The sequence below is a fragment of the Octopus sinensis genome, linkage group LG8 (assembly GCF_006345805.1).
Source record: "Octopus sinensis linkage group LG8, ASM634580v1, whole genome shotgun sequence".
Taxonomy (NCBI): domain Eukaryota; kingdom Metazoa; phylum Mollusca; class Cephalopoda; order Octopoda; family Octopodidae; genus Octopus; species Octopus sinensis.
The window spans coordinates 68,853,290-68,868,012 of record NC_043004.1 but is presented as its reverse complement, the minus strand read 5'-3'; the positions used below and the strand labels follow the sequence as shown (position 1 = coordinate 68,868,012).

At 38.5% G+C, this 14,723-nt stretch overlaps 2 protein-coding genes across 2 annotated transcripts in view; one reads left to right on the top strand and one right to left on the bottom strand.

Moving 5' to 3' along the window:
* Nucleotides 1–3,018: 3,018 nt before the first annotated feature.
* Nucleotides 3,019–6,625, bottom strand: LOC115215028. The gene is made up of 2 exons (XM_029784157.2): nucleotides 6,471–6,625; nucleotides 3,019–3,950 (listed from the first exon to the last, which is right to left on the bottom strand). Exons 1-2 carry the CDS (start codon nucleotides 6,471–6,473, stop codon nucleotides 3,069–3,071), a joined length of 885 nt encoding a protein of 294 aa, XP_029640017.1. The 5' UTR covers nucleotides 6,474–6,625; the 3' UTR covers nucleotides 3,019–3,068.
* A 1,795-nt stretch (nucleotides 6,626–8,420) lies between these two features.
* Nucleotides 8,421–14,723, top strand: part of LOC115215041 — a 10,825-nt gene continuing 4,522 nt past the window's right edge. Inside the window, exon 1 of the mRNA XM_029784174.2 lies at nucleotides 8,421–8,570. Coding sequence (XP_029640034.1) covers nucleotides 8,568–8,570 — 3 coding nt within the window. The 5' untranslated portion in view covers nucleotides 8,421–8,567. The remainder of the gene's footprint in view (nucleotides 8,571–14,723) is intronic.

The window sequence follows — 14,723 nt, the reverse complement described above, 5'->3', positions numbered from 1 at the left end:
TGCGCCATAAATTAGTGTAGCTTAGTGAACGAAATGAAATCAGCTGTGTTGTCTTATTTATCAGATTTTCAGAGCTCATATCACACTGTAGTTCCAATAATCTACTGTTAGGCGTCGTGTCACCCATGATTGCCTTGAATTCAGGTTTGTTTACGTCTATTTATCAGCTACTTTCTCATTCCCATTCATTTGTGACTTTATTTTTTGCCCCCCTGGCTCCTAAGAAAATTCATAGTGAAACTGCTAAGCGTCATGCTATATCGCTGGAAGATAAACTGGCTATTATAAAACGCCATGTAAAAAGTGAAAAAGTGGTAGCAATTGCATGATCTTTTGGGATGAATTGGACAACTGTATTGACGATTGTACATAATAAGGACAAGATTTTAGCACATATCAAATCTGAAGCCCCAGGGATGAAAAACACTGTCATCAATAAGAAAAGAGGCAAAATCTTTGACGAAATGGATAGTCTTCATTCTCTTTGGATTGTTAGGTTGAATCATCAGCGTGCTACTATTAGTCAAGAAATCATTCAAGAGAAAGCGTTGTCTTTGAGGACCTAAAGAAAAAATATCCAGATGAGAAAGAAGTAGAGTTCAGGCAAGGCAAAGATGGTTCATAAGATTTATGGAGCGAAGAAGTCATTACTCCATTAAGAAGCAAGGTGAAAGTGCATCAGCTGACAAACAAGCAGCAGCGAATTTCCTAATGCCTTAAAGAAAATCATCGAAGAAAACAGGTTTCTTCTCAAAAAAAGATTTTTAACAAAGCCGAAACTGGATTGTATTGGAAAGGCTGCCAGATCGTTCATTCATTTCCAAGGAGGAGAAAAGGAGAAAACTACACGGTTTCAAAAGAACGTGTGACCATTATGTTGGGAGATAATTGTGCAGATTTTAAGTTAAAGCCATTGCTTGTGTAACATGCACACAACCTTTGTGCCCTGAAGAACATACCCAAGGCATCTCTCCCTGCTTTATATGGATGGCTAATTAAAAAGCTTGGGTTACTGTTGTTGTTTTTGAAGTTTGGTTCTTCAATCATTTTATCCCAGCACCAGAGAAGTACTGTAAGGAGAAGGGAATTCCTTTTAAGATTTTACTTATCTTAGATAATGCTCCTGGCCACCTGCAAAACATCGTAGATTTTGATCCAATGTTACCATCGTATACCTCACTCCGAATACCACGTCTCTTCTGCAGCCAATGGATCAAAGAATAATTGCTATCTTCAAGCATAACTATATGAAGCGTATGCTGCAACAAGCAATAGCAGCAACTGATCATGATGAATCCATCACACTTCGTGACTTTTAGAAGAGATACGTAATCTACAAGGCTGTACAGAACATAGCAGCGGCAAGGAATGATGTACAGAGCACGGCTATGAATGGTATATGGAAGAAGCTTTGCCTGCAATTTGTGAATGATTTTAAGTGGTTTGATAATGTTACCATCAACAAAATGTTGGTGACTATGAGCAAAGAACTGGAAATGGATTTGGAGGAGGAGGATTTCACAGATTTATTTGAAAAGGACAAGCAGCCCCTGACGAACAGAGCTTCAAGAGCAGCAAAATAAAGAAGGGGAAGTCGAACCTGAACCACGTCACTTTACCATTAAGAAAATGCAGCAAGCATTTGCATATATCGAAAAAGGTCTTTCTATGTTCGAGGATATGGATCCAAATGCTCAACACTTATCCAAGATAATGGGGGGCTTGTCACAAAGCTTTTGCTCCTAATAATGTAATCCTTGGGGACAAAGAAGACAGTTAAGAAACTCTCAAATGGTTTTTTGAGCGTATCAAACAGCAAGAGTCAGCTGTTGATATTGGCGATCCACAGCCATTTACATCCGCGATGTAAACCACTAAATTGTATGTATGTATTGGTAAATTTAAAATAATTTAGTTTCTTTACAGCTGCAAAATAATAATAATTACTGAATTTGTTTTTAAGCTTAAAAAAAGCTTTTATTTTACCATGTCTTGTTGCAATCCGCGTTCATGATTTATTTTCAAATGCATAAACGCTGATAAAAGCAGAAAAATTTATCAGTAACGAGCCATGACAAATTTTTCCACTTTGTATGGCTATCTTATTCAATCTCTGCTGTTCTATCAGCATTTATGCATTTGAAAATAAATTATCATCTTACTTGCATCTCACAATACACATTTCAACACTTCTAAAACAAACATTACTTTGTTTACATTTATTGTAATAAATATATATATATACATTTGTGAAGATGCATGGCTCAGTGGTTAGAGCATCGAGCTTACGATTGTGAGGTTGTGAGTTCGATTCCCAGACCGGGCTTTGTGTTGTGTTCTTGAGCAAGACCCTTTATTTCACATTGTTCCAGTTGACTCAGCTGTAGAAATGAGTTGCGACATCACTGGTGCCAAGCTGTATTAGCCCCTTTGCCTTTCCCTTGGATAACATCAGTGGTGTGGAGAGGGGAGGTCGGTATGCATGGGTGACTACTAGCCTTCCATAAACAATCTTGCCCAGACTTGTGCCTCAGAAAATAACCTTCTAGGTGCAGTCCCATGGTCATTCATGACTGAAGGGAGCCTCCTCAATATATATATATGTGTGTATATATATATATATATATATATACAGAGAGACAATAACTGGTCAGAGTTAATCATTATTATCATTTAATGTCTGTCCCCCATGCTGGCATGAGTTGGATGGCTTGACAGGAGCTCCTAAGCTAGAGGACTGAGCCAAGCCCTGATGTCTGCTTTGGTATAGTTTTTACAGATGGATGCCCTCCTTAATGGCAACAAAATTATATCTGAATAAAAAAATATTAAGTTGTACCACTGGATGTTATACTTCATCTTTTCACAGATCAATAACATATGTTGCTGACAAAGTATTATGGGTGCAATAAGAAGAAAAAAATATAAAAAGAAACTTGAAAATGGTAAACCCCTGCATGGCTGCATACAAATGACGGAAACCAGTAAATTGGGGCAAGAAGGAAAATAAACTCTTAACAAAGTACAGAATTATTTTATAAAGAGACAAGAGCTAATGTTAAGAAAGATCACTGTTCGGTTTCCTCTGAAGATTTCTGTAGAGATGCTGCAATGTTGTAGAGTATTCCAATATTCTGTGGATTGTCAAGTTCATAGGCTTGTTGCCCCATCTTATTGCCAATGACAGGAATTAAGATGATTTTTCTCTTCAGTTCCAGGAAGAAAAACCTCATTTTACCTGGTGTAGCACTAAGTAGAGGTGGTCCTACTTTTGACTGAGGCTTTGGCAGTTTTGGGGATTTGGCATAAGGTTCCAGTTTTACGGACATAGACCGAAGAGTCTTGTTGAAAAGTAAAGCAGCAAATACCCTTTTCATCCTGCGATGCTGAAGCATCATCCATGGTCTGTGAACTCGGCCGTAGTCATAGCGACATGCTGCCGAACATTCCTTTAATGTTTTTGTCATAGAGTGAGGACAGTGAGAAAGGTCTAAAGATTTCTGGGATGGTTCCAGAGGCAATTTTTTGAGAATGACACAGCAAGGTCGACAACCCTTCATCAAATGAAAGGATTTCTTCTTGGCACTTTTTGGAGGTAGTTTCAACAAATGCCTCAACCATTTGATGGCGTCATAAGAAGGAATTCGTCTTATAGTGCGTCCAATGAACTTTGGAGGTGGTGGTGGGTTTGCAGGAGGCTTAGCGGTTGTTTGTTTAGTTGTAGCTGCTTTTTCGGGTCTCACCACGGGTCGATCAGTCAGGGCAGCCTCTGGGTTTAAATTCAGCCTCCTTGCGGTTGCTATTGGAGATTTGGGGATGATTTTCTTCTTTTTGAAAAGGGGAGTGTTTTGCAGTGATGGTGTAGTGCGTCCCTGGAAAGACTGTAAAGTGTTCTTGGATGGCGATGAACTCGGTGACACCTTAGGTGACAGTTGTGGTGCTGGATCCGTCTAGAAAACAGGGGAAGAGAAAGAAATAAATGGTACAGAATAATAACCTAAAGAAACAAAATAAAATGAAATAATAAAAATTATTATTGTCATGGATGGCATCATTATAATTATTTCTAATTAACTTTTTAATATAATACTCAGTTTTAATTATATTAACACTAACTATCAATATGTCAATATATCACTGTCATCAATTATTTCTTGTTCACCTTTTAATGTTCCTAGCATTCGTCATGATTATAATCCTCATAGTTTTAATGCCAATTTTCCATGTAAGCACAGGTTGGATGAGGTCCATGGGGGTAAATTTTCTACAGTTGGATGCTTTTCCAAACAACTCTCACCTGTTTTAATGTAAGGTTAACTTTTACCTTGGTCAGGCATATTTTCATGGAAGAATGGCAGCAAGCCATGTGATTACAAAGTGAACTTCTTAATTACTCAACCGTAAACATATTACCTTTCCTTCTATCTGTCCCACCACATATTCTTCATGTCAGATTTTTAATATACCGTCTACTAAATATTTCAACACTAACTATGTGTCTGTCTGTCTCACCACAATTATTTCAAGTGAGCTTTATAATACACCCGGTATCTTATATGTTAACATTAGCATAATTATGTCTGTTTGTTTATGTGTCTTACCACACAATTATGTACAATTAAATTCTTTGCATTTAATATACTCTTTTACTTGTTTGTGTATGTCTGTGTTTGGCCTCCCGACATCGCTTGACAACCGATGCTGGTGTGTTTATGTCCCCGACACTTAGCGGTTCGGCGCAAGAGACGAATAGAATAAGTACTAGGCTTACAAAGAATAAGTCCTGGGGTCGATTTCCTCGACTAAAGGCGGTGCTCCAGCATGGCCACAGTCAAATGCCTACATGAAGCCACTTATCAAATTGACCTGTTTAATAAAGTACCATGCATAACACCTTTGACCTTTCAGTCACTCTTGTAACTTCTGAAAATTACCTAACTACCTACATGAATACCTATATACCTACACACATGTATATATAGTGAGAATTCAAAAGGCTTTGGTCGGCCTGAGGCTATAGTAGAAGACACTTGCCAAATGTGCCACAGTGGGACTGAACCTGGAACCATGTGGTTGGGAAAGAAGCTCCTTACCACACAGCCACTCTCTCTTTTACTTCTTTCAGTCATTTGTCTGTGGCCATGCTGGAGCACCGCCTTTAGTCGAAGAAACCGACCCCAGGACTTATTCTTTGTAAGCCTAGTACTTATTCTATCCGTCTCTTGTGCCGAACCGCTAAGTGACGGGGACATAAACACACCAGCATCGGTTGTCAAGCGATGTTGGAGGGACAAACACAGACACACAAACATACACACACACATACATATATACGACGGGCTTCTTTCAGTTTCCGTCTACCAAATCCACTCACAAGACTTTGGTCGGCCCGAGGCTTTAGTAGAAAACACTTGCCCAAGGTGCCACGCAGTGGGACTCAACTCGGAACCATGTGGCTGGTAAGCAAGCTACTTACCACACAGCCACTTCTGCGCCTATGCCTATTATGTTAAAGTTTACCGAGGTCGACTTTGCCTTTCATCCTTTCGGGGTCGATAAATTAAGTACCAGTTACGCACTGGGGTCGGTAAAATCGGATGTTATTCACTGGGGTCGGTAAAATCGATTTAATCCGTTTGTCTGTCCTTGTTTGTCCCCTCTGTGTTTAGCCCCTTTTGGGTAGTAAAGAAATATATGTTAAAGTTTTCGAAAACTTGGAATTCGTAAACAATACCGTTTTTTCGTTTCGGTGATTTTAATCACGTCCCCACCAGAATTATTATTATTTTTTAATACATTCCGTTTGTTTTGGAAATTAACCAGACTTGGAAATTAGCGAAATAAACTTCCTGACAAAGCGATCAGAAAATGCACGTGTGTGTGTGTTGAAGTGTAGCACTTATACTTAATTACGAATGGAATTTATGAATGGAATTCACGAGACAAAAGAAAGCGAGACTACTGAATTCTGATCATGATTTAATTCGCAATTGAATTTTGGCCTAAATATATATTCCATTACAGCTAAATCAATATACAAATGTGAAATAATGTAGACATTAGAGTACTAGTATCGTAGAGTGGTCCCGGTTTGCGCGAATCGGGGGACGTGCGATACAAGTATATATCGTATATATATACAAGTATATATCGTATATATACACGTATATATCGATATAAGTATATATCGTATATATACAAGTATATATCGTATATGTCGTGCATGCGCCAGTCAGCTCGTAGGATCGACTGCCTACGTCTGGCTAGCGCGGACGCGCGTGTGCGCAAACCGGGACCACTCTACGATACTAGTACCGACATGAGTGTCTATATGAAATAAAAACTCATAATCAATCGTGATAAACGAAATATCGACTTTTAAGTGTTTTCTAATAACATTGAGCTTAAGTGTTAATTATTAAAATCATTTCCCAACCGGAAATAAAAGACAGTCGTAATTAATAACTTACCATGTTATTTTGTAATTAGTTACAAGCCATAAGAGATACTTAACGGGAAATTATCTGAACATGGAACAGACAGGTTCTTCTTTTGCAGTGAACAAATCTTAACATGGCGACTGATAGTTGTTGTTAGGGAAGCTGGGGCAGGGGAAATAATCGATGTGAGAAAGAATCATGAGTTGCTGCCCTTATATCGATTACCGCACTGCGGTCTGCAATTCTCAAATATTTCTATTCTCTACACGTTTGTCTTTTACTTATTTCAGTCATTGAACTGGAAACATGCAGAGGCAACGCCTTAAAGGGTTTTAGTCGATCCCAGTGCTTATCTCTTGGCCTCTATTCGATGGGTTTATTTTGCCGAGTCACTAAATTAGGGGGACGTAAGTTAACCAACACCGGTTGTTAAATAGTATTGGGACTCAAACATAAAAACACACGCGCGCACACACACACACACACACGCACGCACACGGGAGGCTTCTTTCAGTCTCCGTCTACCAGATCCACTCACAAGGCTTCGGTTGCCCAAAGTACCACGCTGTTGAACTGAACTTTGAACTTGGGAAGGAAGCTTCTCAGGACGTGGCCACGCAGGCTCCTTTCCTGCTAAATTATACGATTACTCATTTTTTTTTACTCTTTTTACTTGTTTCAGTCATTTGACTGCGGCCATGCTGGAGCACCGCCTTTAGTCAAGCAAGTCGACCCCGGGACTTCTTCTTTGAAAGCCCAGTACTTATTCTATCGGTCACTTTTGCCGAACCGCTAAGTTACGGGGACGTAAACACACCAGCATCGGTTGTCAAGCAATGCTGGGGGGGGGGGGACAAAAACTGACACACTGACACACACACATACATACATATATATACATATATACGACAGGCTTCTTTCAGTTTCCGTCTACCAAATCCACTCAAAAGGCATTGGTCGGCCCGGGGCTATAGCAGAAGACACTTGCCCAAGATGCCACGCAGTGGGACTGAACCCTGAACCATGTGGTTGGTAAGCAAGCTACTTACCACGCAGCCACTCCTAAACAGTTTTCTTGTAACTAATTTTGTTTTTCTAACTTGAACCAGATACAACACTGTGGCTAATTGTAAAGACTTTGGCTTGCTGAATTGAACAAAGTTATTTTAAAGATCTAGTTAATAATTTTGTTCTGTGAAATGGTTTTAAGGTAAAGTTTCCTCTCCTTATCACAGCCTCCTAAAATGCTGTCGTGCACCTCGGAAGGGCGCAGGTACCCCAGAATTCGAACTCCTGATATACTGTTTTCCAGTCTGTAATGCCCCGTCAGTTTAGTCACGTGGGTGAGGACCGTTTCGTCTGCTTACAAAACTGAAACCGTTCCTTAGCAATGTCTTCAAAATCTGTATCAAAATAGTTCTGTCTTTATATGTTACATAATAATGAAATTGTAAATAAAAAATTCATGAATTTCTGTTCAGCACAGCTCTGCTCCAACCTGTTTTAAAGATTTGCTGTTTGCTCCTAGTGCAAAACAATAGTTCTTGGTTCCTCAATGTGTTGCGAAATTGTTGGAGGTTTTTGTCTATTATTAATATTGTAATAGTTATTTTTCAGTGAGAGGGCAGCACACGTCATCAAAGTAACGCTTGGGTAGAAATACACGAAGCCGATAAACGCATCGTGCACGTGTTCTTGTATTTGTTTGACTCCAAAAACTGTTTAACAACACGTGTTAGATAGCTTACGTCCCCGTAACTTAGTGACTCGGCAAAATAAACCCATCGAATAGGAACCAAGAAATAAGCACTGGGATCGATTCCCTCGACTAAAACCCTTTAAAGCGGCGCCCCAGCATGGTTCCAGTCCAATGACTAAAATCATTAAAAGACGAACGTAGAAAAGTCTGGGAATTATAGACCGCAGTGCGGTAATCGACGCAGGGGCAGCAACTCGGGATTGTTTCTCACATTGATTATTTCCCCTGCTCCAGCTTCCCTAACAACAATTAGCAGTCGCCATGTTATGATTGGTTCAGTATCAAGAAAGAACCTGTCTCTTTCAGATAATTTTCAGATAATTTTCCACTCCGTATCTCTTATGGTTTGCGACTAATTACAAAATAACATGGTAAGTTATTACTTACGACTATCTTTCGTTTCCGTCGGGGAGTAATTTTAATAATTAACACAGATCAATGTTATTTTTAGGATACTCTGTGTTATTTCATATAAACATTCTACATTATTTCATATTCGTCTCCAGATCTAACTAATGGACTAAATATAGGTGAAAATTCAACTGCGAATTAAATCATAACAAGAATTCATTAATTTCGCTTTCTTTTGTCTCATGAATTCCACTCGTAATTAAATTGCCTCGCTACAATCAAATAGAGTACTGCACTTCAACACACACGCACACACAAACAGACACACATACACACTTACACTCAAACACACAAATACACAAACACACACACGCACACATACACACTCACACACACACGCACACTCACACACACATACACACTCACACACACACACGCACACACCACATACACACGTGCATTTTTTGATCACTTTGTCAGGAATTTTATTTCGCAACTTACCATGTCCGTCCAGTAGAATTCCAAAAACAAGCGGAATGTATTAAAAAAAAAATAATAAATAATAATATCGGGTTGATTGAAATGACCGAAACGAAAAATGGTTACCGTTTACTCATTTTGAGTTTTCCAAATTCCTTGTATATGAGTTTGTAGGGATTATGGAGAGGCCGGCAGAATTGGTAGATTAGGAAGCATGGGCAACCTTTTTTCGAGCCGTAGACCGCATCAGACATGACTTGTCTCATGACATTATTCAGAATGTCCCGCGAGCCGCAAGTTCCTGTCATTGAGTTAAAGCGTTTTTTTATCTTCGAATTCCTCAAGACGTAAAATTTTGCAATGTCGCTTTTTTTGCAGACTCGGAATCTCCGCGAAAAAGGGTACTACTTAAGAAGAGTGGTCCCGGGGCGTGCACTCGCGTACTCGCCCATCGGCGCTAGCTACTCGTGACTAGTCGACCCTTACTTTGCGCTTTTGTGTTTTATTTGCTTTGCTAGGTGGTCGTTGTAGGATCGACTAGTCACGACTAGCTTCTTAAGTAGTACCCGAAAAGTGGGTTTCTGTAGGAAAAAAAGAAGAAAAAAAAACGAAAGTGGGTGCGGTTCATGTCCTTCACCGTTTTTTTTTTACCGGATCGCTAGCTTTCGGTAACATAAACAAATACTGGTCGTCAAGCGATGGTGGGGGACATATACAAAGACACCCTCACAAACACAATTGCATGCATGCATACACACACACACACACACATACACACACACACACACATACACACACACACACCACGACGGCCTTTCTGTTATTGTGTACCAAATCCACTGACATGGCTTTGGTCGGCCCAGGGTTATAGTAGAAGACACTTGCCTAAGGTGACACGCAGTGGGACTGAACCCAAACTTCTTCCCCACTTTGAAGATTAGGTGGCGAGATTTCAGTTTTTTAATTGTGATTGCACTTTTCTCTTGTGATCATAAATCGAAAGAATAAAAAAAAAAAAAAAAAGAAAAACGTAAACAATATTTTATTCTTCGTCTCAGTATTTTAACAAAATCATGATATTCTTTACATTTTTCTCTTATTGAAATTCCGCCTCTTAAGTTCCGAATCCAGAGTTTAAGGGTTACAGTTTAGAATTTTGTTTACAATTATCCTTTATTATATATCGTTTACCTGTTTTAATCATTGGATAGCGGTCTTGCTGGGGCAGCGTTTTGAAGGATTTTAGTTGTAGTGATCAATGCCACTACTTATTCTTAAAGTCTGGTTCATATTGTATCGATCTTTTTGTTGAAATGCTCAGTTACGGGGACGTAAACAAACCAATACCAGTTGTCAAACAATGATGGACGGGCAAACACATATACATATACGACGATCTTGAATACAGTTTCCGTCCACCAAATACACTCACATGTCGACCTGGGGTAAAAGTGGATAACAGATGTAATCTTAGTGTGTAATCTTTGACTTTAGCGGCTTCAAAATTTAAAACTTTCCTCCTGTATTTACTTTTGATAAGATAAATAAATAAAATGTTTTTTGTATTTCTTGTGTAAACGTATCTCTTTCTGTCTGTCTGTCTCTCTTTAAAAGTACCAAAATCAGCAAGTGTTTAATGATGGCAGATATACTTATGGATATCACTGAGTTACTATACATTGGACAGTGTCGTTAAAGTGTAGTTAGAATGCCTTTCAGTATTATTTCTAGCTTTCTAAGGTAGTGAGCTGGCAGAATTGATAGCATGCTGGACAGAATGATTAGCAGTATTTTGCCCGTCGCTACGTTCTGAGTTCAAATCTGCTGAGGTTGACTTTGCCTTTCATCCTTTCGGGGTCGATAAATTAAATACCAGTTGCGTACTGGGGTCGATGTAATCGACTTAACCCTTTCCCCCAAATTTCAGGCCTTGTGCCTATAGTAGAAAAGATTATTTCTAGCTTTGAGTTGAAATCAGGCTTCTGTCTTTACTGTTCACCCTTTTGAGGTTGATAAATTGTATACCAGTTCTGTATTGGGGTTAAATGGTCATCATCGTCGTCTTTTTCTTCTACTTCTTCAACTCCTTCTCTTTCCATACTACCATGGTTGGACGGATGAGACTGTTGAGGGCAGTAATTTACAGGTTGATGGTCATTATAATGAAAGCACTTTTTAGTCATGACCCACAGACATATGTGACGATTCTAGAAAGTAGGCACAGGGATGGCTGTGTGGTAAGTAGTTTCTTTCCCAACCACATAGTACTGGGTTCAGTCCCACTGTGTAGCACCTTAGGCAAGAGTCTTCTACTATAGCCTCAGCTCAACCAAAGCCTTGTGAGTATATTTAGTAGACAGACACTGAAAGAAGCCCATTATATATGTGTCTGTCTGTCTGTTTGAGTTTGTTCCCTACTATTACTTGACAACACTGGTGTTGGTGTGCTTACATCCCTGTAGTCTACTAGTTTGACCTAAGACACTAATAGAATAAATACCAGGTTAAAAAGTAAGTACTGGGGTCAATTTGTTCTACTAAAATTCTTTAAGGCAGTGCTCCAGCATGGTCGCAGTCTGAAACAAGTAAAGGATAAAAGATATATGCATACTCTTTACTCTTTTACTTTTTTCAGTCATTTGACTGTGGCCATGCTGGAGCACCGCATTTAGTCGAGCAAATCGACCCCAGGACTTATTCTTTGTAAGCCTAGAACTTATTCTCAAGGTCTCTTTTGCCGAACCGCTAAGTTACAGGGATGTAAACACACCAGCAATGTTGGAGGGACAAACACAGACACATAGACATACACCCCCCCAACACACATATATACATACATATATACAATGGGCTTCTTTCAGTTCCCGTCTGCTAAATTCACTCACAAGGCTTCGGTTAGCCCAAAGCTTTAGTAGAAGACACTTGCCCAAGGTGCCATGCAGTGGGACTGACCCAGCCAGGACCATGTGGTTGGTGAGCAAACTACTTACCATACAGCCACTATGTATGTGTGTGTGTGTATTTATATATACTTAATCATACATGTGTGTGAATGTATATAATAGTCACTAATTGTCACTGGATGGTTTGGTTAAATCCTGATTGTATATTTCCAAAATGAATTTATGGCTGATTCAGCAAGATACTAATGTGAAAAATATAAAATAATCAAGGCTGCGATATGCAATATAAAAGCCCTAGATTTACACGTCATTTTACACACACACATACAATAATGTCTTGATATACGAGTTAGTTTGTTCCCAGAGAATATTATTATTACAATCATTTTCTGAATCCCTTTCACTCACCCTAGACTTGTGCTCACCATCACTAGTAGATGCGATCCCCAGTTCACAAACACTCATAGAAGGGCTTGTAAGTTTCTTTTTAAAACACAAGTCTAGAGTTGTGTGCTTAGAAGAAGCTTTACTTACTTCTATAAATTTCTTGGTAACATGCAGAAGCATTTGTTATGGTAGTAGAAACTTTTGCACTTCATTTACAAAATGGCTGTTTAACCTTTTTAAATCTTTATATATAAAAGTAAGGTTGTGTGCTGTCTGTGTCCTACGATTTAGATTCTTAACTACTCCCACATTTTGCGGTGCAGCTTAACCAAAACCGGGTATCTTATAGTCGTGATTCATATCGAGCCCTTCTGGGTACTAGCGCGCGTCTATGATGAGTCTACAATTTTAAAAAATATTTACCATCATTTTTCCCATTTTAATGCATTTTTGGCATATATAAGGGAAGTAACTCTCTAAAAATTTATTATTAAATCTCAGAACGTAAAAAGCTACAGTAACACCCCCCTTTGTGGTTAACCATATTGAGAAGGCTATTATACTTTACATCTCTAAAAATGCTTATATAGTTATTTCCCTTACAAACCCGAGCAACGCCGGGCGATACTGCTAGTTTATTATAAAATAAAACTTGTTAACCGTCTTGTAAAGCAGGTCCTTATAAAGAGAGGCATTACTGTGCGTGTGTGTATATATATATATATATTATATATATATATATATATATATATATAATTTCAAATTAATAATAAAAGGGTAAAATTAATCAATTAAATTAATCACTCAATCAATTAATTAATAATTTTACAGAGTAGATTGGTGTGTTAAAATAACCTTTATAGGTAAAATTATACAAATATTCTATAATTATAAACATAATTATAATTAGGGGTCAGCTAGTTGCTTCATCACATACTGAATTTAAAAATAGGAGTTAAAAATTCCTTTTCTACTACTTAGAAAAGGAATTTTGAACTCCTATTTCTAAATTCGGTATGTGGTGAAGCAATTAGCTGACCCCTAATTATAATTAGAATATCATGTAATTGTAGTTCGATGAGTCCAAGGAAGATAGTTCTGTTGAACAAGCTGCACAGATGATTTGTTTATAATGGTCAAATGTTTGTGCTGTACAGAGGCACACTTGCTCCATCAAATCAACATTTACAGGTGCACAGTGTGCCACACATTAGATGTGAAAGTGATCACAGAGCAACTTGAAATGAATTGTTTTGCTCAAGGACACAATGCACTGCCTGGCCTGGGAATCGAGCCCATGGTCTTGTGATTGTGAGTGCAATGCCCTTACCACTAGGCCACATGCTCTCACTATATACACATAGATGGGTTTCATGCAAGGTACTTATTAAACATGTCAAAAAGATATGTGCCATGTATAAAACTCACGCCAATTAAATTAAAATATATCTACTCATGTATTGAGCTCTATTTATCCTGTTTGTTCTAGCATATCAATGCAAGTACTGAAATTGCTATACAGGATGTTGATAAATTATCTTTACAATGTTTACAATTTATTGTATCAAATTGTAAAGGTAATTTATGAACATCCTGTTTTCATAAACCTACAAAGTTGGTGTTTCAAAGCTAAACATTCCTAGCTTTGATATGATATTACATCTTCTAATTTAATGCTTCAAATTTCTCTTTCCTTTTGTGATGGTAGATGAGGCTGCTACTTTTCATAGATGGAGGTTCTCCCTTGTAGCTTCTACAATCCACACAGCCATTATCAGCATTAAGTTCTTACATTTTTAAGACTCCAAAACCAACTTTCCATTTGCAAATTAGAACATTTATCCTTGCTAAATATTATTTTCTTCTCATTTAATCCTTCTGAAGCCAACCCTGGTTCTATGACTCAAACTTCCTGTTTTAATCACCATCATTGTGACCACAGCTAAATATTCCTGATAAAGTCTCTCCACAATTCTTGATTTTCCATTGCTTGTGTCAACTGCTCCTTACTGAGGCTTGTATCATGTGAGAGTTGATCAATGAATGTTTGAGCAGGTCTTCCTCCATTGTGTCTCCTGTGAGTGTTAAGGCTGCTTCCCTCGATGAAGAGGATTGACCTGTGAGAGCCTTGTGTTGGTGCCATGTAAAAAGCATTCATGCCAGTGCTGTGTTAAAAGCACCCAACACACACTGTAAAGTGGTTGGTGTTAGGAAGGACATCCAGCTGTAGAAACCAAGCCAAATCTGACTGGAACCTGGTGCAGCTCCCTGGCTTGTGAGGTGTGGTCAAATCATTCAACCCATACCAGCATGGAAAACGGATGTCAAAGGGTGATATATATATATATATATAGCCCTGCCCAATCTGTAAGAAAGGCATAGGTAGAAATTCCATGAGATGTA